The sequence below is a fragment of the Camarhynchus parvulus genome, chromosome 29 (assembly GCF_901933205.1).
Source record: "Camarhynchus parvulus chromosome 29, STF_HiC, whole genome shotgun sequence".
Taxonomy (NCBI): Eukaryota; Metazoa; Chordata; class Aves; order Passeriformes; family Thraupidae; genus Camarhynchus; species Camarhynchus parvulus.
The window spans coordinates 726,595-746,308 of NC_044599.1; the positions used below are offsets into that span (position 1 = coordinate 726,595).

General features: G+C 57.2%; 4 protein-coding genes across 5 annotated transcripts in view; all 4 read left to right on the top strand.

Moving 5' to 3' along the window:
• The window catches only part of ATF1 (activating transcription factor 1), a 450,302-nt gene that overhangs the window by 282,821 nt on the left and 147,767 nt on the right, over positions 1-19,714 (top strand). The window lies entirely within an intron of this gene.
• Positions 3,781-10,468, top strand: SMARCD1 (SWI/SNF related, matrix associated, actin dependent regulator of chromatin, subfamily d, member 1). The gene is given in 14 exon segments (XM_030967192.1): positions 3,781-3,906; positions 3,908-3,946; positions 4,021-4,208; positions 4,972-5,014; positions 5,099-5,221; positions 5,467-5,589; positions 6,072-6,188; positions 6,509-6,610; positions 6,907-7,068; positions 7,185-7,282; positions 7,730-7,865; positions 8,191-8,313; positions 8,553-8,654; positions 8,840-10,468. Coding segments are annotated over 14 exon segments (1,536 nt in total). The 3' UTR covers positions 8,894-10,468.
• GPD1 (glycerol-3-phosphate dehydrogenase 1) lies at positions 11,658-15,347 on the top strand. 2 transcript variants are annotated; one of them, XM_030967202.1, is made up of 8 exons: positions 11,658-11,717; positions 11,875-12,052; positions 12,446-12,586; positions 13,007-13,145; positions 14,022-14,134; positions 14,279-14,512; positions 14,938-15,044; positions 15,251-15,347. In XM_030967202.1, the coding sequence occupies exons 1-8, from the start codon at positions 11,677-11,679 to the stop codon at positions 15,345-15,347; spliced, it is 1,050 nt and encodes a 349-aa protein (XP_030823062.1). In that variant the 5' UTR covers positions 11,658-11,676. The 2 variants fall into 2 exon arrangements, with proteins under 2 accessions (XP_030823062.1, XP_030823063.1); XM_030967203.1 differs by having other exon boundaries at positions 12,515-12,586.
• LOC115914605 (cytochrome c oxidase assembly protein COX14 homolog) lies at positions 18,088-19,562 on the top strand. The gene is made up of 2 exons (XM_030967214.1): positions 18,088-18,157; positions 19,276-19,562. The coding sequence occupies exon 2, from the start codon at positions 19,284-19,286 to the stop codon at positions 19,440-19,442; it is 159 nt and encodes a 52-aa protein (XP_030823074.1). The 5' UTR covers positions 18,088-18,157; positions 19,276-19,283; the 3' UTR covers positions 19,443-19,562.

Consider the following 19,714-nt stretch of genomic DNA (forward strand, 5'->3'; position numbering starts at 1 on the left):
CGCCCAGGCGCTCCCGGCACGAAGATGCGGCACCTCCACCTGTCCAGAACGTCTTCCTTGGCCCCTGCCCCAGGATCAGCCCCGGGATCAGCCCCGGGAGCAGCCCTGGGAGCACCAGAGGGGGCTCAGCTGGGAGGTGCCAGCCGGTGTCTGGGGACACGGGCACTGTCCCTCCCTGCCTGCCCCTCCTGAGCTCTGGGCAGCCTGGCCAGCTCCAGCACTGCCCCGCAGTCCCTCATGTCCGCCGGGAACCCTGTGGCCCCAAACCCAGCCATCCTCGGGGAGAAGGGCACAAGGAAACCCCTGGTCCCACTTGTCCCCAGCTGGGGACACCCCCTTGGCACCACCGTGGCTGGGCAGGCACCGGAGCCCCAACCCCCCGGGGTTCACAGGGGGCTCTGGGGCTCCAGCCCCGCTGGGCCCCAACAGCCGCTGCCCCGGGGCGTTTGGGGTGTCTGTGGGTTCCCAGAACCTCTGCTGCCCCTCCCTGGCACAGCCCTGCCCTGGCTGGGCTCTGTGGCCCCTGGGTCACTGCCCCCCAGGCCTGTCAGAGCCCACCAGTCCCCTCTGGGGTCCCTGTCTGGCCCCCCCAGCCCATCTCCCAGCCCCCAGGCCAGAGCCCTCCCCGGGCCCAAGTGCTACTTATCTTTAAGAGCTTTTGCAATAAGTCTTTTTAGTAATTTTTTTTTCCTAAACTGCAGTTTTGTTTTTTATTCTTGTCATTTTTATTCTTATTATTTGCTTCCTGACCAAAATTAGGAACTGGGGGTCAGTCCTTTGTATCCAGCGATCACCCAAAGACGACGGGTCGGCCACATCCATAAATTTTCTTATGGATTTCTCCTAATGTTTCATCCTGTTTCATTTATTTATTTTCTTTCTTTCTCTTTCCCATTCAAGCTTTTAAAGATGGGGCTGGGATTTGACCTTGAGGCTCACCTGTTAAAGAAAACGCTTTTTTGTTATGTCATCGGCATTTTATATTTCTTATATATAATATATATGACTATATATATATGTGTACATATATATATATATCTATATGCATCATGCCAGTGTAGATACCCATCCAGTAGCATTTAGGCCTTGTTCTTGTGCCATTTTTTTTTTCTGTTACTGATCTCTGAATGCCTTCAAGTGTATAAAGTGTGGAATTCTCTCTGGTATCTGTACTATGTACACACATTTTCATAGGAAGCACAATAAGATGACAGATGCATTGTACATCAATACCTGCTACTCTTAACAACGATGATATAAAGAATGATATAAATGATATAACTCCCCCACGCCGAGCCTTTCTCTCTTGCTAGCTGCTGGAAATGCTCCCCTGAGGAGGCAGGTGGGGAGAGCATCATCCCGGGATGGAGCCGAAAGGGAAGGGGGGAAAAAACAGGGAAAGGGAAGGGAGGAAAAAGCTTTGGGCCAGATTTCCAGAGCAGAGTGTGCCCTGGGTCAGAGCTGAGGCTGAGCTGAGCCTCCCTTTCCTGGGAGCTCTGGTGCCTCATCCAGCTCCAGCCTCGCTGCCTTCCCAAGGGACACAGGGCTGGAGGAGGGAGTGATTCCTGCTCCCGAGCAGGGAAAGGTGAATTAACACCCACAGAGCTCTTAATCCTGACAGCTCCAGCACCTTTGTGGTTTGGGACCCACCTGAGGTGCGACAGGAGTCACCAGGTGGAATTTCACCCTGGGAGCACAACCCAAATATGACACACACCTTTTGTCCTAAAAATTTCCGGCTACAAAGAGCAATAGTAACAACAGAGCAGATCCAACAGTGGGCATCCAAAAAAAGCCCTCAGGACTCCATGGAGACTGAATAACAGGGAGTGGGAGTGGGCAGGGAAGGCTGAAATGCCAACGCACACCCACACCCGCCCTCCCCCCCGGTCCCTTGGCTCCGACCGTGTCCCCTGGCTCCTGGAAATGGCAGAAATGCAGTTTTGCATCTCAACGAGAGCACTCTCACCCCGCTCTGGCTTTTCCCGGCTGGAGCTGGAGCTGTAAAGGCCAGGGGGTGGGACTGGAAGGAGAACCGGGCCAGGAGGGCGTTAATGAAGCCGGTTAATCACAGCCCAGCCGTGCCCGCTCCCTCCCTGCGGCACCCCCGGCTCCGGGAGCCGTAATCCCCGCGGGAGCTGCTGGCTGTGCTGCGAGCAGGTCACGCCGTCCATCTGTCACAGCTCGGCTCTCGCAGGGCTCGCGGGTGGTGTCAGAGCCCCGCAATTCCCCTGGAACGCAGCAGGTACGGCCGGGATGGGCTGCAAACGCTGCTCCTTGCAGGCACAAGCCTCCAACGTGTCCATCGTGGGGCAGCAGGAGTGGGCTGGGAACATCAGCCTGCTGGGGATGCAGGGATTCAGGCTGTTCGGGTCTGGGGTCCTGCAGTCTGCTCAGGATCTGACGCTGTTTGGGGTCCAGGCAGCCTCAGCTTATCTGAGATCTGCGGACCTTCAGCCCGTTCAGATCCACGGAGCCTCAGCCCATGGAGACACCCGGCCCACTCAGGCTCTGTGGAGATCCTGAGATTCCACCACCTCCCCTCGTGGGCCAGAATTCCCACTCCCCCCTCGCTGGCTGCCGGGGCAACAGGAGCTGAGGGACAATGCCACGGCCCCGGGGCTGCTGTCCTGCTGTCCTGCAGCCAGAGCCAGGCTGGCGGGGCACCAGAGTTTCCATGGAGCCACCAGCAGGTGCAGGGGAGGCATTTCCAAAGCTGTTCCACCAAACCCTCGGGGCAGGAGAAAGGAGGAAGGGCACAATGAGGTCACCCCGAGCCTCTCCAGGCTGAACCATCCCAGTTCTCCCAGCCTTTCCTCCCAGCTGAGCTGCTCCATCCCTCGGATCATCCTGGTGCCTCCTCCTGACTTGCTCCAGCAGCTCCACGTCCCCCCTGTGCTGGGACCCCCGGGCTGCAGGCAGCGCTCATCAGATGATCATCATTAATTTTTTAATTAGTACTCGTGGTGTGACTGCACACTTGGCTTTTTCCATGGATTAAGGCTGACTGGGTTTGTGTCCCTTTTCTCTCTGAGCACAGGAAACTGCTTCAGGGAGAAGGAACTTAATGTTAATACTTGCAGAAAGTGGCCTTTAACTCCAACCTCCTGCTCCCTGAGGAACCCCAGGGGAGACAGGAATCCTTTTCCTCTGCCTGAACCTGCGCAAACTGGGCCCATTCATGGCCATTTGTTTTCCCCATAAATTTCATCCCTAAGATCCCAGAATCCCTGAGGTTGGAAAAGATCACCAAGTCCAAACTGTGAGTGATCCCCACCAGAGGACTCAGTGCCATGTCCAGCTGTTCCCTGGACATCTCCAGGGATGGCGACTCCACTACCGCCTAGGGCAGCCCCTCACACCCTTTCTATGGAGAAATTCCTCCTGACCGAGGAGGGCAGCCCAGCTGAGGGGTGTCACTGCCACACTGCACATCAGAGCCCTCCATCCCTGGGAAAGGCACATCCAACATCCACCTCCTCCCGAGCACATCCCGGAGCAAGGGAGGCTCCAGCACCAGGGAACAGGGGCTGTAATCACGGCTGGGGAGCGGGGGCTGACAGCCACAACCCTTCCCAGCGTTTGGGACCATCCCGCGCCCGAATCCCACCCCTCAACGTCCCCGATCCCCTTCCCGTACCCCCAAATCCCCCATTCCCGCCGCTCGTTCCTCCCCTCCGGCAGGGGGCGCCGCGGGCGGCGGGCGCGGGCGGTTCCTCCCCGGCGCTCCGCGCGCCGTGCGGGGCCCTTTCCGCTTCCGCTCCCTTTGTGCGAGACAAGATGGCGGCGCGGGCCGGGTTCCAGTCGGGGCCTGCGAGCGGCGGCGGCGCCGGGGCCGCGCCCGGGGCCGCGCTGGGCCCGGGAGCGCCGGGCGGGGCGGTGCGCATGGGCCCGGCGCCGGGGCAGGGGCCTGTACCGCTCGCCGCTGCCCGGAGCCGCCTACCCGGTGAGGCGGGGCGGCGCGGGGCGGGGCGCGGGGCCGGGCTCGGCGGGCGCTGACCGGCTCTGTTCTCTCCGCAGCGCCCCGGGATGCTGCCGGGCGGCCGCCTGGCGCCGCAGGGCCCGGCCATGGGTCCTCCCGGGTACGGCGGGAGCCCAGCCGTGCGGCCCGCGCTGGCGCAGGCCGGGCTGGACCAGGCTCGCAAGCGGCCGGCGCCGCAGCAGCTTCAGCAGGTGCAGCCGCAGGCGGTGCCCAACCGCAACCACAAGTAAGGCATGGGGGGCACGGGGAGAGGGCACATCCCGGGCTAACGGGGACATCCCGGGCTAACGGGGACCTGCCGGACAATGGGAGCATCTCGGGGCAGCAGCAACATCCCCTGGGCTGTCGTGGGCATCGGGAGGAGTTTTTTCATGGAAATTGCCAGGCTTTGGAAGGGGCTGTTCAGGAGGGTGGTGGAGTTCCCATCCCTGGAGGTTTTCAAAGAATGATGGACGTGGCACTGAGTGCTCTGGGTTGGTGACAAGGTGGGGATCAGGCACGGGTTGGAGTCAGGGGTCTGGAAGGGCTTTTCCAACTTGGAGGATTCTGGAGTTCTCGGCCATCCTGCAGCACTCAGGGGCTGAAGGGTCCTGTCAGGTCCTTGTGCGTTCCCCTGGCATTGGAGGACAACACTGGGCAGGGCAGGGCTGAGTTTATGTCATGTGCCTGCATCCTGATGTGATGCCCCAGTGAGAATGAAATTAATGCTGGATTTAAAATGCTGTTCCTGGAAAAGCCAATCCAAAGCTGATTGAGGTAGGAAAGTCACTTGGTGTGGGTGTTGTGTCACGTCCTCCTTCCCAAGTGATGAACCCCCTTCCCAACAGATGTAATTCCCTTTGTGAGTGCTCAGAGGGGTGGGGAGCATTGAGATAACCAGTTAGCCACACTGAGCAGGGCCCAGGTAGCTGAGGAGCTGCAGGTTTGTGATTTCTTGTGCCCAGAGCTGTTCCCATTTTCACACCTCCTTTGCCTCTTGCCCCTGTCAGTGCCAAGAAGAAGAAGATGGCAGATAAAATCCTCCCACAGCGGGTGAGTGGGACATGGGGAGGGGCTCAGGGGGAGGTGAGGCAGCCTGGGGAGCTGATGGGCATTTCCATCATTGCCTGGCCACAGATCCGTGAGCTCGTGCCCGAGTCCCAGGCCTACATGGACCTGCTGGCCTTCGAGAGGAAGCTGGACCAGACCATCATGAGGAAGCGCCTGGATATCCAGGAGGCTCTGAAACGCCCCATCAAGGTAGGGGGGTCCATGCCTTGTATCCAGGCTCTGCAGGCTCCTGAGTTCAGGCAGCAGGAGGGCACTGAAGGGCTGTGTGCTGTGAGTGTGGCAAACCAGGGGTCCCAAGGACTGTGTGCTCCAGGAGAGGGGAATGCAAGGCAGCTGAGAGCATTGAGCTCAGTTTTAGCAAAGCCTGTGCAGGACAGTTGGCCCTGTGCAGGAGAATTAACTGATTATTAATTAGGTGATGTTTTTCCTCCTAGCAAAAGCGAAAGCTGCGTATTTTTATCTCCAACACCTTCAACCCCGCCAAGTCGGACGCGGAGGATGGCGAAGGAACCGTGGCCTCCTGGGAGCTTCGGGTGGAAGGACGGCTGTTGGAGGATGTAAGTGGGCAGTACCCAACCTCAGAGGGGACTGTGGATCTGGAGTTGGCAGTGAAACCAGTTTCCTAGTGTCTGAGAGCACAGCTGGGGCTTGATATCCTCCTTCATCTCTGTTTTCCAAGGAGTCTGATGGTGACGAGACCGAGGGCCCAGCTTGCAGACCGATGGGTGTCCCCATGGCAGGACATGAGTTGTCCAAAGTTCTTAGAGTTGTGAGAATCACTGGTGAGAGCAGCTCAGTGGCACTTGTGTCCCCGGCTCTGAGAACCAGGGACTGGCATTGTACGTAACTGCTGAGGGTTTAACTCCTGCGAGCTCATCTTTAACTCCAGTCTTTCCCTTTCTGACTTGGAAACTTGATTTTTGAGCACACGTTGGTGAATTCAGGTGGTCAGAACTTACAGGAGCTGTCGTGCACGGTGGCTGTGCTTGAGTGCTGAGACTTGCTGCCCTAACCCTCTTCCTCCCTGTGTTGCTTGCAGTCTGCTCTGTCCAAATATGATGCCACCAAGCAGAAAAGGAAATTTTCGTCCTTCTTTAAATCTCTGGTCATTGAACTTGATAAAGACCTGTATGGCCCTGACAATCACCTAGTAGAGGTGAGCTGCTTTTTGCTGTGTTTCCTTTAAAAGTGGGTTGGTGTTTCAGCAGGTGGGGTTTTTTGTGTCATTTACAACTTGGGAGGTGAGAATCCTTGAGGCTCCTGAGAGCCAGGAGCTCTTGAATTCTCACTTTGGCTTTTCCTCTCACTTGCTGAAGGTCAGAACAAATGTATTGACTCTTGTTTAAACTCTTAAGTAGGAAGAATTGGAGATTTCTCCAGTTGGGTGGGATTTACTAGCAAAGCTTTTGGGTGCCCAGCAGCAGGAGCAGGGGGAATCATGTTTGGGGGGTTTCTGAATTCCCTCTCATGTTTCAGTGGCACAGGACTGCTACGACTCAGGAGACAGACGGCTTCCAGGTGAAGAGGCCGGGGGATGTGAACGTGCGCTGCACTGTCCTGCTGATGCTGGATTACCAGGTAGCACAGTAGGGAAAAATTCCTCCCTGTAGGGGTGGTGAGGCCCTGGCACAACTGCCCAGGGGAGCTGGAGCTACCCCTGGATCCCTGGAAGTGCCCAAGGCCAGGTTGGACAGGGCTTGGAGCAACCTGGAATATTGGAAGGTGCCTCTGGCCATGGCAGGGGGGTGAATGAGATTTCTTGAAGGTCCTTCCCAACCCAAACCATTCCATGATTCCATGCTGGGAGCAGCAGTGCTGGGCATGCAGCATTACCTGTGTCTGGGCTGCCTCACCTCTTGGTGCTCTTTGTTCAGCCTCCCCAGTTCAAGCTGGATCCGCGCCTGGCTCGGCTGCTGGGCATCCACACGCAGACCCGGCCCGTGATCATCCAGGCCCTGTGGCAGTACATCAAGACCCACAAGCTGCAGGACCCCCACGAGCGGGAGTTTGTCATCTGTGACAAGTACCTGCAGCAGGTGAGCAGTGGCAGGGCTGGAGCAGCAGCACCTGGAGCAGTTCCCAGCGTGGGCAGCCCCCACGGGGGTGGCTGCAGCGAGCCCCTGCTCCTCCCCCAGCCCTGTCTCTGTCACAGATTTTTGAGTCGCAGCGGATGAAGTTCTCGGAGATCCCACAAAGGCTTCATGCCTTGCTGATGCCCCCCGAGCCGATCATCATCAATCATGTGATCAGGTGAGGCTGCTCCATGGCAGTTCCTGTTTCCAGGAAGGAGTGGGAGGGAGGGATGGATGAGGCTGGCTGGGAAGACAATGTGCTGTGTCCCGATTTTCAGCAGCAGTTCCCTTGTTGCCTGTCACTGTTCCTTTGTACAAGAGCAGCCGCCTCTCTCATTATCACATCCCTCTTCCAAAGGCACTCCCACATCCCTGCTGTCCTTTGCTGTGGATAGAAACCTTCTTGGAGCACTCATTTTTTTCTTTTGCTGCAAAGCCATCACTGGGCTTTAGCTGCTTTTGGGGCTGAGGCTGACAATGACATGGCTTGTCCCTGTCCCTGGCTGCAGTCCGTTTGCTGCAGCATCCCAGAGGAGCTGCATTTGCTGCTTTCTTGACCTGGTCCCAGATTTTGCCTTCTTACTGGAGCTGCTCCCTGATTCTGGCTTCTTGTGGATGTCCCCAGTGTTGACCCAAATGACCAGAAGAAAACAGCCTGCTATGACATTGACGTGGAGGTGGACGATACCCTGAAAACTCAGATGAATTCCTTTCTGCTCTCCACAGCCAGTCAACAGGAAATTGCTGCTCTGGATAACAAGGTAGGAAAAGCTCCTTCAGGTCTGCTCTCCTTGTTGCTGGGCAGGGATGTGTCTCTGGACACAGGATAGGAGTGCTCTGTTGTTTGGAAGCTGCAGTGGAATGAGCTGTGTTTACAAACATGGCAGTACCTGAAAATGTAATTTTTAAAGCAACCAGTCTATGGGAAAATTGGTAATATTTAGAGAGCAGGAAACTGGGAGCTGAACATTCTGGTAAGTATAAGTTCACTAGAGACTGTAAGAATTTGCCTTCATGTTTTGGATGCCTTGATGTTTCTGACTTCTCCCCTCTTCAGCAGTTCCATTCTGTGTTTGTCTCCTTCAGATCCATGAAACAATTGAGACCATCAACCAGCTGAAGACACAGCGCGAGTTCATGCTGAGCTTTGCCCGAGATCCTCAGGGCTTCATCAACGACTGGCTCCAGTCCCAGTGCCGGGATTTGAAGGTAGAAGCTTTGTCTTGTGTGGAAGGTGGTCCAGCTCACACGCTTCCCTCATTAGAATGAGCTCCCACAGAGAGAAGGAGGCAATTTCCTCCTCAGAAAGCGAGGCTGGGATTTGAGTCAAGCATAAGAAGCTGACCTGAGTGCACTGAGATGTGTGTGAGGAAAGGGAAGGGAGTGGGTTTGCTCAGCACAGCCAGAGCTTTTGCACTCACTGAGCTGTTGTGCCTTTGTGCTCCCAGACAATGACTGATGTCGTTGGGAATCCCGAGGAGGAGCGCAGAGCCGAGTTCTACTTCCAGCCGTGGGCGCAGGAAGCCGTGTGCCGATACTTCTACTCCAAGGTGAGTGTCCCCAGGCGGGGGTTCCTCTCTGTGCTGGCACTCCGTGGCGCACACAGTGCTGGGGGAAGGTGGTGGTTGCATCTTGGTCCCAGTTGGATTTTGCCCTTTCCCAGCTGGCTGCTGTGTGTTAACTTGGTGCTGCACCACGCGAGGGTGTTAATGCTGCAACTCTGCTCCTCTTGCAGGTGCAGCAGAGACGGCAGGAACTGGAGCAGGCCCTGGGCATCCGGAACACATAGGCTGCTCTGCTCCTCCCCAGGCAGAAGCATCACAGCTGTTTGTGGAGACAGAGCTGCAGAGCTCACTGTTCCAGCTCACTGGCAGCGAGGCCCATGTTATTCATCCTGGCATTGTCCCTGCAGGGGCAAGTCCAGGACACCTGGGGCAAGCAGACAGGCTCCAATGAGCACACATTTCTACCTGGTTTTCTTCCTGACTGTTGCCTTGTCAGTCCCAAGGCTTCCACGAGTGTCCCCGTGACTCTGCACTGCCCGTAGTGTCCCCGGTAGCCAGAGTGACTCAGAGCCTTCTCTCAGCCCATTCCTCCCCAACCAGCATCTGGTTGGGCTCTCAGAGCTGGCTCTGAAGCCTGGCTCTGCTTTAAGGTGTGGCTGGGCTCTTCCCTGCCACGTTTTACAGCCCGTGCCAGGCGCTGTTGTGGGCAGGATGCCATGAGCTGACATACCTCCCTGCCCTCACCCGCTCCTCAGAGGGTGCTGCTGCACTGGGCTGCCTCATAGGTCACTCTCCTCCTTGAGGAAGTTACTGAACTGTATAGAGAATTGCTTCTTCCCTTCTCCCTGCCCCATTCCCTGTGTGTTCCGTGATGGACTCTCCTAGGCTGGGATCACAGGGAGACAAGGCCTTGGCTTCCTGCAGGGATGTGGAAGCGTTGGAGTGATGCAGCGCTCTGCACTTCAAACACCTACCAGTGGCTTCCAGCAAACCACGTGGCTGCTTGTGTTCCCTGGAGCAGGGAGAGGAGATGGAGCAGCTGCCTGGAATTCTGCAGGGACAGTGTTGTAGGCTCATTCCTTCAGGACAGTTGTCCTGTGTCACTTGCTGTGGGGACCAGAGGCTCCTTCGTGTGGGTCCAAGGGTCCAAGGACAGCACAGTCCTTGGAAATGGACATTTTTCCAAGCATATGTGAGTTAGCAGGTGTTTCCATGCTGAAGCTCCTGTGGTTTTTAGTCAAGTTTTAGACTGTGGGGCTGCCATAGAGCCCAGCATGGTTCAGGAATGTACAAATAGATTTTCTCCACTGTGAGGAGTAGCAGCCCCGATGCCTCCTCCTGGAATGAGGTACTGGTGGTCAGGCTTAGGAGAATGAAATAGCTCCTCTTCACTCCAATCCCAGTGTTTGTGCTCGGGACTATAATGCAAATGGACTCAAAAGTTGGTCTGACTCTTGGAATAGCTGCAGGATCATGTTACTGATGAGCATTCACCCAGTTCAGTGTGGCTGGGGAGGCTGCTGTGAGTTGGAGCACCTGGGTGGCCCTACTACTCCTTGTGTCTGTGTTACTACATGTCTGTGAGTAATAGACTCTCGACTTCCCCTCTCCTTTGCCTCCTCTGAAACGTTCCTCCGTGGTACTGGGGTGAAGGTCTTGGTGCTGGAGAAGCAGCCCCTGACTCCTCAGGGTACTCCCACAGGAGGGACGCTGAGTCCTACATAGGCAAACGTAGCTGTTGCAGAGTAACTGCTTTTCTTAACTGAGTATTACGGTTTTTTCCATGGACCAAATTTTTTTTTTTGTACTGTATCCTTGTAGACGTCACCCAGTTTTAATAAAAGACTCCTGTGAAGGAAGCTGTCCTCCTCCTTCCATGCTGACAGCTTGCACTCTCCCAGCTGCCATGGGGGGTGAGCCTGGTGACTCCTGGAGAAGGGACACCATTATCTCTGCTTGCTTCTTCTTTTTAAAGCCAGCAGGGTTAAGTGACTGGAGAGAAAATGTTCTTCATATTTTGGCCTTTTATAGCAAGCCCTTCATGGAGGGATCTCCCAGCTTGCAGACTCTGCTAAGCCTTTGCAAAGTGCTTTTGTGGTAAACAGAGTAACTTGAGCAAAACTGGAAATCCAGTGGCCAGTGCTAATAAATCCTGAATTGCCTCGTGTCCACTTGGCTGGATTGTGGCAGCCTGGATTGTGCCCAAGGGAGTAGGGCAGAATTTGAAGTAAACTGAAGTACAGTTTACTTGCAAGGTTTAAAATTATGCAGAAGGGGATTTATTCTCTTCACCTTGCTTGTTTATAGAATGTAACTGCTTTGCTGCAGACCTGGGAGCCCCTGGGGCAAGGGAAGGATCCTCTGTGTGAAGGGGAAAGTGCTGCTGGCTGTGGTGGGGGCAGGAGCTGAGGAGTCCTGGGGCTGCACCAGGTGGTTCCTGCTCCTTTGCTGGGGGAGAAATGGCACCTTTTAGCAAGAGGAGGACAATGAAAAGCTTTTCTGCAGAAAGGCTCAGCAGTCACGAGTCAGCTTGGCGAGTGCCCTGCCGAAGGGTCTGCAGCTTCCTCACGAGGGGCAGCAGAGGGACAGCTCTGATCCCTGCTCTCTGGGACAGTGTCAGGACCGCGGGGAACTGCTGGAGCTGTGTCAGGGGGGATGGATGGATATTAGGAAAAGGATATTTTCCCCCAGAGAGCTCAGGTACTGAACAGGCCCGCCGGGGAATGGTCACAACCCTGACCCTGCCAGAGCTCAAGGGGCGTTTGGACAACGCTGTCAGGCACAGGATGGGATTGTTGGGGTGTCCTGTTGAGGGCCAGGGCTTGTTCTCACCAATCTCTGGGTCCCTTCCAGCTCAGGGTATTGCATGATTCCGTGATTCTGGGACTCCTGGTTCTGGGGGATCTGAGCTGCTCCAGGGCAGCGCTCTGCACCTGCCGCGCACGGAGCGGGCGCCCGGGCCCCGGGGCGAGGCGGGGCCGGGGGCGGGCCGGGGCCGCCCCTGCTCCGGGCAGCCCTGAAATAGCAGAGGCGGGTTCCAAACCCGCAGTGCCCCGCTCCCGGCACCATGGGGGGCAAGAAGGTTTGCGTCGTGGGCTCTGGCAACTGGTGAGCGCCGGGCACCCGGGTCCCTGTCCTGCCCTGTCCCCCCTCGGCACCCCCGGCAGCCGGTGCCGGCCGTCCCCATTCCCGAAGGTCACGGCGTGACCTGTGGTGCCCTGGGCTCCCCGGTGCCCACAACCACGGCCACCCTCTGCCCTCGCAGGGGCTCGGCCATCGCCAAGATCGCCGGCAGCAACACAGCTCGGCTGGGCAGCTTCGAGAACCAGGTGAACATGTGGGTGCTGGAGGAGGAGGTGGGCGGCCGGCGGCTCACGGACATCATCAACACGGAGCACGAGAATGTCAAGTACCTGCCGGGGCACAAGCTGCCCCCCAACGTGGTGAGTGTGGGCTGCCAGCAGTCTCTCGAGGGGCAGAGCTGATGGCTGTGCTTTGGAGAGAGGCCAGCAGCTCTGGGGGGCTGCTGGAACCCCGGCTGTGAAGGCAGGGGATGCACCGGGCTGTGCGGGGCTCAGTTATGCCCTCCCACTGACCTTCATCTGTGCCTGGATGAGCTGCAGCCCTGGCTGCTCTCACTGCCCACCTTTGACCCTGCTCTGGCATCCCACAGGCTGGGCTGGAGGCCATGAGGCTGCCTCTGAGCTGGCATCATCCCCTCTGCTCTGGGATCATCCCACCAGCCCCTCTGCTGGCAGGGACCTCGGCATGGTGACTTTGGGCCCTTCCTTGCCATCCATCTTCCCAGTCCCTAACAACAGTCACACTCTATTCAGGTGGCAGAGCCAGACCTGCTCAAAGCCTGTGCAGGGGCTGATGTCCTGCTGTTCGTGGTGCCCCACCAGTTCATCGGCAAAGTCTGTGACCAGCTCAAGGGCCACGTGAAGAAAGATGCCATTGGGATGTCACTCATCAAGGTGTGAGCAGGAGCAGTGCTCGCCAGGGTGCGGGGCCAAGGCAGGGGAGCTGGAAGCAGCCTGGCTGGGGGTGGCTGCTATGGGAATCCAGGGATTTTGGAACAGAAATGGGCAGTGGGGGGAAGAAGGAAGTGGGGGCAGAGTCTTTGTGGGGATTTGGAGGTGTTGGTGGAGAAGGGTGAGGGCATATGGGGGATCTCAGTGCTGAGAGGAGCAGGGCACAGCTCTGCACATCAGGATCAGTCAGAGCACTGCAGCACAGGGAATGGCAGGATTGGGGTGTAGGGCAGGTGTCCAGGAGGGGCAGGTTCTCATTGTCTGGTTGGCAAGGTGGTGTTCAGGCAAAGGCTGGACTCAATGTCCTTAGAGATCTATCCCAGTGTAATTGATGCTGTGATCTCTGTCCCTGGCTGTCCCCAGGGCGTGGATGAAGGACCAGATGGGCTGAGGCTGATCTCAGACATCATCCATGAGAAACTGGGAATAGAAATGAACGTGCTCATGGGGGCCAATATTGCCAATGAAGTGGCAGAAGAGAAGTTCTGTGAAACCACCATTGGTAAGGAGCCCTCCTCGTTAGCAGCTTCCATTTGTGATTAGCAGGAAGAGGCAAAGGGCAGAGTATGGTGCAGCTCAAACTCCTGCTGCCTTGGGTGGACTGGCCCTGTTCCCTGGGAAGACAGGAGGCTCCATAGGAGCTGGCTGAGCTCATTCCCAGGGTTTGTGATGGGATCACTCGCTTCATTAACAATGGAGTTGTGCAGCTGAAAGTTCCTGCCAGCATGGAGCCAGCATCAGGCAGCTGCCTGGCACAAATTAAAGAGGTGGGCAACAAGAGGCCCTTTAGGAATAATTTCCATCCTTGATTTCCTTGGGCTTCACAGGATGCCCACCTGGATCTCATGTTATTGCCAGCCAGGGCTGCTTGGAAGTTCATCTGGTGACAGTTCCAACACCCTCCGCACTGTTGGGGACTGTGCACAGAGCCAAGACAAACCATTTGCTGGGTCAGAAGTTGTGGCATTCCAAGTGTTGTTTTATTAAACAACAGCAAACACACTGGGCAGGAGGCTGAGGAGGTGGAGCAGAGCCCACAACCCCTGTGAGCACACAGGACCCTGCAGGGACAACCAGGACAGAAAGCTGCAACCCCAAATTTACAACCTTTGAAGATGCCTTTAACCTACTGAGCATTCAGAAAGTCATTTCTGTCTTGCGTGACAGCAGCATGGACTGTCCCCTGTGTTCTGGGAACGTCAAAGTTGAACATTGCTTATCTGTCAGGCAGTGTGTGCCTGACTCTGTGTGGACCTGCAACTGTTTTGCAACAATGGTTGGGCAATAGGTTCCTCTCGCTGAATGACCTTCAGGAAAGCATGGACTTACCTCATGGGTCTTCCCCATCATCTTCTTCCTCGTCCGTTTGTCTCCTCAGGCTGCAAGAACATGAAGCACGGGCAGATGCTGAAGGACCTGATGCAGACCCCCAACTTCCGTGTGTCAGTGGTGCAGGAAGCTGACACTGTAGAGATCTGTGGGGCTCTCAAGGTGAGCAGAGCCTGGGAGCTCGGGGGAGGAGGGATGGTGGGCAGTGGCACAGAGAGCAGCCAGTGCTTGGGATCACACAGGCTGCTCACAGAAGCCCCAAGCTCTGTTGGGAACAGACCCCTCCACATTGGCACTGTTTTCCAGAATGTGGTGGCTGTAGGGGCCGGTTTCTGTGATGGGCTTGGCTACGGTGACAACACCAAGGCTGCCGTGATCCGCCTGGGCCTGATGGAGATGATCGGCTTTGCCAAACTCTTCTGTAAGGCCCCTGTCACCTCTTCCACCTTCCTGGAGAGCTGCGGCGTTGCCGACCTCATCACGACCTGCTATGGGGGCCGCAACCGCAAGGTGGCCGAGGCTTTTGCCAAGACTGGGAAGGTGAGCAGAGCTGGGAGCGGCTGACACTGATAAAAGTGTGTGGATAAAGCTGGGTCAGGGCAGCTTTAGGTGGGATAGCAGGAAAAATTCTTCACCCAGAGGGTGGTCAGGCACTGAGCAGGTTCCCCAAGGTTGCCAGAGCTCAAGGGGTGTTTGGACAACATTTTCAGGCACAGGGTGGGACTGTCGGGGTGTCTGTGGGGGGGCAGGAGTTTGACTGGATGATCTTGTGGGTCCCTTCCAACTCAGGATATTCCATGAATCTATGATCTCTGCATGAAGCTGGTGAGCAGGCAGGGAGGTGATCCCCCTTAGTACTGTGGGATCTGTCTGTGCTTGGCTAGTGCTGCAGCCCAGCTCCAGGGCAGGAACGTGGTGCAGCAGCAGGGCTGCAGGTCCAGCTCCTCACTGCTGTGTTGTTTCAGTCCATCGAGCAGCTGGAGAAGGAGATGCTGAATGGGCAGAAGCTGCAGGGTCCCCAGACATCTGCTGAGCTGCATCGAATCCTCAAGAGCAAGAATGCAGTGGAGAAGTGAGTGCTGGAATCTCTGTGCTTTGTTGGGGTGGAGCTGGGACCTTTTCAGGAGCAGCAGGAGGGGAAAGCCCCCACCAGCTGGGCAGGAGCGGCCTGTTGGATGGGGCACAGTGCCATTGGCCCACCTGCTCCTGCGTGCCATTGACAGAAGCCGAGGTGCTCTGACTCTGCCACCTGGGGTGACTTTCTTTGTCTGCCCACAGGTTCCCCCTCTTCACTGCTGTGTATCGGATCTGCTACGAGGGAAAACCTGTCACTGATTTCATCACATGTCTGCAGAACCACCCTGAGCACATGTAAGGGGCTCTGCCTGCAGAGCACAGGTCCTGCTGAGATGTGCTGAGAGCTCCTGCCCACACCAACCTCATCTGCTGCCACAGCCTCGGAAGGAGTCTGGGTCTCCTGGGAGCCTTTGCAGACTGCTGGAAGAGCAGAGGTTCCCTTCCCCAGCCCCAGACACTGCCCTGGACACTGAGCCTGGCACAGAGGTACCTGCTGGCCTCTTCCTCTCTTTGAAGGGCTCGTTTAATTGCTGCTGCCAAGGTTTGCCCTGAGCAGGGCTGAGCATCTTCCTCCTTCCACTTCCTCACAGTGGATTCAGCTCTGGGAAGGACTGTGCCAGGCCATTATGATAGATAAGGGCTGGGCACTGCCTGGCAGGGAAAACAAGTGTCCCAAGTCCTCCCTCTTCGCCCCACAGACCCTATGGGTGACACCAGCTCTTCCCTATCTGCTGCTGCTTTTGCATTCCCTGTCTGGTGGAGAGGGCACAGTCCCCTGCCAGGCTCCACCTGGTGAGTGGAGCTCTCAGGACTTCCAAAGGCACTGAGGATCTTTCTAAGCAGCACCAGCACAGACAATGGCATTCCTTGCCACCCAGCCATGTGCTGCTTTCCTCCAGCTGCTCCTGTTGACCCAGGGACACGCTGGAGCTTGTTTGTTTAGAGCTTTTGCTCTCTCCATCAGACCTGGCCCCAGCCCTGGGGAGCTCCCCTGTTGTCACAGGAGGAAGGAGGTCTCACACTTTCCCTCATGTGGGGATGCTGCAAGCTGCCCTCTGGCACAGGGGCAGGAATAGGCATATGATCCACAACAGGTACATGGAGATGTCCAACATCCCACGACAGGACAGAGGTCTTGGGCCTCACTCTGAGCCTGTGAAATTTGCCCCTTGTCCGGACAGGTGCCACATGTCCCTCTGCTCCTCTAAGCTGTTTGCTCAGGCCAGAGTGTCCAGCAGTCACTGATCCTACCTGGGCTGGAAGGCTGGAATGCTGCAAGGCTCCCTGTTCTCCCCATTCAAATCCCACAGCCAAGGGGTCTCTAACTAGCTATGTTCCTTTGAAATAACAATAAACATGGAGAGGAGATAGGAGATGCTCTCCAGTGCATCACTGTTGCTGGGTTGGTGCCTGCTGGACTTGCTGAGTGCTCAGAACAGGGCACTGCCCGTTCCCTCCTGGCTCTGCACCCTCCTGTGCTGTCCCAGAAACAGCAAGAACGTCCCTGTAGGTCCTTCTTTAGCCCCAGCGTCACACAGTGTCCCACTTGCTTTGTCTCAGCAACGGTTCCAGGATTAAAATTTGGCCGTGGGACTATGGTGGGTTGGGATTGCAACATTGAGCCGGCTCCAGAGTCCTCACCTGGGGCCAGCAGGAGCCAGGCCAGGACTGCACTGTGCCCCACACACCCCAGGCCTCCCTTCCTCTGACGTTTGGGGCTTCCCAGGACACGCTGTGAGATTTTATTCATCTCTTCCCAGCTGCTTTTCCCAGACTCGCATTCTCCCTGTGTGTCTTTAAAGGAGCCCCATACTGAGTGACCTTTCCAGGGCTCTGAACCCTCTGCTCGGTGTCTTACAAGGGGAATTTAATCTGTTGGCACTGCACTTGTTTCTGTGCCTTTTATTAGCCACGTTTTCTCAGCAGGCACTCTGCGACCTTTAAATTCAGCAGAACTGTCGTGTGGGGGGAGCCAACACAGCTTCCTCTGCCGAGGAGCTTTATTGAGCTTGGAGGAAGGATAAAGGAAGTCCAGCGTGTTCCTGCAGGGCTGGCACCACTTCTAGTTCTCTTTGTCTTCAAGGGCTTCAAGGAATCCAAGTGTTTGGATACAAAGCTCATGCAGGAGAGAGGGTCCCTGGGCTCTGCTCCCTCACACAAACTCCTGTCAGCACCTGCAGCAGAATCCAGCAGAGATTCGTGTTAAGCTGAGAGCTCCTCTGCAATGGAAATGCTTTGTCCATCCCTCTTGTTCATGTTTCTTTGACCCTGAAGCACCCAAATCACTGCAGACCCTTGCTGAGGGTCCCAGGTCTCCAACAATGTCTCTCTTTTAAACACACCACACTGGAGCTGGATGTCCCGAGCTATAAAAAGTCTCCCCTTTGCCATTTGGAATTATGTTCTGCAGGCTCAGCACATCCCAGTGCTGCAACCCTGGGAGCTGCTGCTGGGGGAAAGAAGGATGAGGAGGAGAGAAAGAGTAACCCTGCAGCTTTGGAGCTTGAGGGAGCCCCAGACAGAGCAGGGCTGGGACAGCAGAGCTCAAAGGCTGGAAAGGAGCTCCGGGAGGGGAGCAGCTGCCTCAGCGGGGGACAGGAGGGGACCTGGGGGAACGCGGCCTGTTGGGAAGGAGGCTCTGGGCTGGCACCAGGGCCCTTGGAATGGCACTAGGACCCTCAGCAAACTACTGGGACTCTCAGGGAGGCACTGGGACCCTCAGGACGGCACCAGAACCGTTGTGAAGCCACCGTGCCCGTCGGGATGGCACCGCGCCGCCGAGCCTCAGGGCTGCAGCACGGCCCGGAGAGCCTCGGCCCCATCCACGCGTGGCCAAGGACTGTTCCTTGTGGGCTCCCAGTGCCGCACCTCAGAAAGGAAGGCCCGCGGGTTCTGTCGTGCAGGGAGGCCGAGGAACCCGACGGCGGCGGGAGCGGCCCCTGAGGGGAGAGAGCGGCGGGGCCGCGGCCAGGGGGCGCTGCGGGCACCGCGCGCTTCCCGCGCTCGCCGGGGCCACACGTGACCGCGGCACACGTGACGACACGAAGCACGTGATCGCTCCGCGCCACGTGACGAGGGCCGGGAGAACGGCGGAGCGGGAGCGGAGCGGTGAGGCCGGAGGGACCGGAACGGACGGGATGGGACGGGATGGGATGGGATGAGAGCGGGGAGTCCGGACTGGGCCGGACGGGATGGGATGGGACGGGAGCGGGGAGTCCGGAAGGACCGGAACGGACCGGGATGGGACGGGAGCGGTGAGGCCGGAGGGACCGGAACGGACGGGATGGGACGGGATGGGATGGGGTGGAATGGGATGGGACGAGAGCGGGGAGTCCGGAGAGACCGGAACGGACGGGATGGGATGATGGACGGGACCCGCGAATCCGCGCTCCCGGCCCCGCTCCCCGCCGCCTTCTTGCGGGCCGGTGGTCAGTGAGCTCACCAGGGACCGACCGTGTCCGTGACCGACCTGGGTGAAAGGACGGAAGCACCCTGAGCGGGTCTGGTGATGGTACGAAACGTGCGGCAGTGGCTGATGCTGTGCTGCCGTCCAGCAGGGCCTCCATCGGCTGGGGCAAAGAAAAACTTAATGATTTATTAGAATAACCTAATGAAGGTCAGCAGGAGCAAGTGTGGGATCCTGCACCTGCGGAGGAATAGCCCCAAGTACCAGTGGGGTCCTGGAATGCACGGGGAAGAGATGGCCAGCAGGTCAGGGAGGGGATCCTGCCCCTGGGCCAGAGTGAGCATCCAGTGCTGGGCTCCTCACATCAGGACAGACAAGGAGCTGCTGGACATGGTCCAGTGCAGGCCACAAAGATGTTGAGGGATCTGGAGCATCTCTCTGAGGGGAGACTGTGGGAGCTGGGCCTGGTTAGTCTGGAGAGAAGACTGAGAGGGGATCTTATTAATAAAAATAAATATCTCCAAGGGGTCAGAGGATGATCACTTTTTGGTGATGCCCAGAAACAGGACAAAGAGCAAGAGTCATCAACTAAACCACAAGAAGTTTCACCTCAACGTGAGGAAGAACTTTCCATGGAGGGGGGCAGAGCACTGGAACAGCTGCCCATGGAGTCATGGGATTCTTCCTTTCTGGAGACACCTGGACACCCTCCAGTGTCAGCTGCTCTGGGTGACCCTGCCTGAACACGGGGGGTTGGACTGCATGATCCTGAGGTCCCTTCCAATGCTGACCATCCCGGGATTGTGTCTCTCTCTCGCAGGTGCAGCCATGGTGTCCAGAAAGCAGCTGGCAGACTTTGGCTACAAGGCTTTCCCGGGCTCCATGATGCTGCTGACGGTGTACGCCGGCTACCTGTGCAGTGTCCGTGTGCAGAGGATGCTCCAGCACCGCCGCCAGCGGGAGAACACGCCTGGGCCTGAGAGCTGAGCCTGTGCTGGGACCTGGGACCGGCCCTGGAGCTGAGCCTGTCCTGGGAGCCCCCAGCCCCACCTTCCCTGTCCCCCCTGGGCTGGGGGAGGCAGATGGAGTGCAATAAAACCCGTGTCAAAGTGGCCAGTGTGGTGATGTGTGGTGTCCCCCAAATCATAAACTGGTCTGGGCTTAAAGGTCATTCTGTTCCACCCCCCTTCCATAGGCAGGGATGCATCCCATGAGTCCATTGCTTCTGTTCTTCCAAAAAGTTGTTTCTCCTGTCCTGG